A 2,571-nucleotide genomic window follows, 5' to 3' on the forward strand; every position below is an offset into this window, starting at 1 on the left:
CTTTGCCAGGTCGAGGTTCCCAGGGGCGACTGTACTTCCCCAGAGTTGTTCTCCTGCGGGGCAATTTGCCCTCTTTGGGGCAGAGGAGACACCTCCTTTCCTTTTACATGCAGACTCCCTCCCCCTTTCCTCCCTCCCGGAGGGTTTTTCCCTGTGGGTTCAGTCTGTCCCGGCCTGACAGTCCTGTGTCTGGCAGTTGTATTTTTCCGGCTGTGGGTGGGTTTTCTCAGGAAGGAGTGTTTATCTTTTCCAAGTACGATCCTCCCTGCTTTCTCTTTTAATTATTTCCCGCCCCCCCCCTCTTTTTTTTTTTTTTTAATCTTATTTTTGGCCTGCCCATCGGGCCGCCTCCCACGTCCTTTAACTCCTCCTCTCCTTCCCAGGAATCTCAGCCTTCCCCGCTGGCTCTGCTGGCAGCCACCTGCAGCAGGATCGAGTCTCCCAACGAGAATTCCAACAGCTCCCAGGGCCAGCAAGGCGGGAGCGGCGAGCTGGACCTCACAGCCGCCGCCGCTCAGATCGCCCAGTCCGCTAACGGCTGGCAAATCATTTCTGCCGGCTCCAGCACGCCCACGGCCTCCAAGGAACAGGGCAGCAACGGCAGCAACGGCGGAGACGCCTCCAAAAGCCGGCCCGTGAGCGCGGGGCAGTACGTGGTCACGACCGCTTCCAACTTGCAGAACCAGCAGGTGCTCACGGGCCTGCCGGGAGTTATCCCAAATATCCAGTACCAGGTCATTCCCCAATTCCAAACCATCGATGGGCAGCAGCTCCAGTTTGCCACCACCCCAGCCCAAGTCAACGTGCAGCAGGATGCCTCTGGTCAACTCCAGATCATCCCCGGCACGAACCAGCAGATCATAACGAGCCGAGCGGGGACGAGTAACCTCATCGCCATGCCAAACCTGCTGCAGCAGGCCGTCCCCATCCAGGGTGTGGGCTTGACCAACAACACCCTCTCAGGGCAAACCCAGTACGTGGCCAACGTCCCCGTGGCTCTGAATGGCAACATCACCTTGCTGCCTGTCAACAGCGTGGCCGCCAGCCTGGCTCCCACCTCTCAGACGGTCACGTTGAGCAGCTCTGGCTCTCCGGACAGCAGCTCCCAGCCAGCCACCTCGGGCGCTGCCATCAGTTCCACCAACACGGCCACGTCTCACGCTAGTTCCGGCGCCTTTTTTACCAACGCCAACAGCTACTCCACCACCACCACCACCAGTAACATGGGCATCATGAATTTTTCCACCAGCGCGACGGTGGGAACCAACGTCCAGGCGCAGACACCCCAGAGGGTCAGCAGTGTCCAGAGCTCGGACTCTCTGCAGAGCCAAGTTTCTGGGGTGGCTTTGCAGCCGGGCCAGCAGAAAGAGGGGGATCAGAGTCAGCAATCACAGCAGCAACAGCAGATCCTGATCCAGCCACAGCTAGTCCAAGGAGGGCAGGCGATCCAAGCCCTCCAGACCACCCCGCTCTCTGGCCAGACCTTTGCCACTCAAGCCATCTCGCAGGACGCCCTGCAGAACCTGCAGCTCCAAGCTGTCCCCAACTCCGGGCCCATCATCATCCGAACGCCTACGGTGGGTCCCAACGGGCAGGTCAGCTGGCAAACCATCCAGCTCCAAAACCTGCAGGTTCAAAACCCCCAGGCCCAGACAATCACCTTGGCCCCCATGCAGGGAGTGTCGCTGGGGCAGACGGGCAGCACCAGCACCACGCTCACCCCCATTGCCTCACTCCCCAGTGGCACTGTCACTGTCAACGCTGCCCAGCTCTCCTCCATGCCCGGCCTCCAGACTATTAACCTCAGTGCCTTGGGAGCGTCTGGGATCCAGGTGCATCAGCTGCAAGGGCTGCCTCTGGCCATAGCAAACACTGCCGGTAAGTTGGTTTCTCTCGGTTCCTTTTCCGTAGCTGGGCAGAGGAAATTGAAAGCAAAACCATGTCGCCTGGCTGCACGCAGCCGGCTCCGTGCCCCGTCTGGGGGTTTGGGACGCTGGCACAGCCATGCTAGGGCTGGAGCTGGGTCTGAACGATGCCAAACAGAGTTGGCGGCCCCATGAAGGAAGTATTAAGCCTCTGCCGATGGCCAGAAGACTCTGAAGCTCATTTTGGGGACTTTCTGGTCTAATTAACTCTTGGGTGGCTGATTGTGTGAAAAGTGGAGATGCGTGGGGAGGAGAAGGGGGATGTTTGTGTGAGATGCTAAAGTGAAGCGTGGTTTTGTGCCAGGTCACTGTCCTGCCCTGACAGCTATCCGGGGCGGGGGTCTCGGGTCGGGTTTGGGGTGTGGACCTGAGTCTGGCTCAGCTCTTCGGCTGCGGAAACCCTCAGAAAGAGCCACGGATTATAAAACTCAGGAATAGCTGAAAACCCCCTGCCTTCCCCCTAGAAAACAAACAAACAAAAAAAGCCCTGGGGAATTTCCTTGCAGAGGCGGAAGAACGGGCTCTTTAAGTGTATATTTAGCCTAAAGTTGGGTGCTGGTGTGGGACGCTGTGATCTCATCGTGGCCGAGACGGCCCCGCGTTCGTGGCTGGTGCGGGGGCACCCTTCTCGCTACCCCCCCCCCCC

The 2,571-nt window shown here is 59.1% G+C and overlaps 1 protein-coding gene across 1 annotated transcript in view; it reads left to right on the forward strand.

The window, feature by feature from the left end:
- Positions 1 to 326: 326 nt before the first annotated feature.
- SP1 (Sp1 transcription factor) overlaps positions 327 to 2,571 on the forward strand; it is a gene marked incomplete at its 5' end in the record, with an annotated part of 8,063 nt that continues 5,818 nt past the window's right edge. The window contains one exon of the mRNA XM_026867249.1: positions 327 to 1,878. Within this exon, the coding sequence (XP_026723050.1) occupies positions 327 to 1,878 (1,552 nt within the window). The remainder of the gene's footprint in view (positions 1,879 to 2,571) is intronic.

The sequence above is a fragment of the Athene cunicularia genome, unplaced genomic scaffold (genome assembly GCF_003259725.1).
Source record: "Athene cunicularia isolate RWA unplaced genomic scaffold, athCun1 SCF_200, whole genome shotgun sequence".
Taxonomy (NCBI): domain Eukaryota; kingdom Metazoa; phylum Chordata; class Aves; order Strigiformes; family Strigidae; genus Athene; species Athene cunicularia.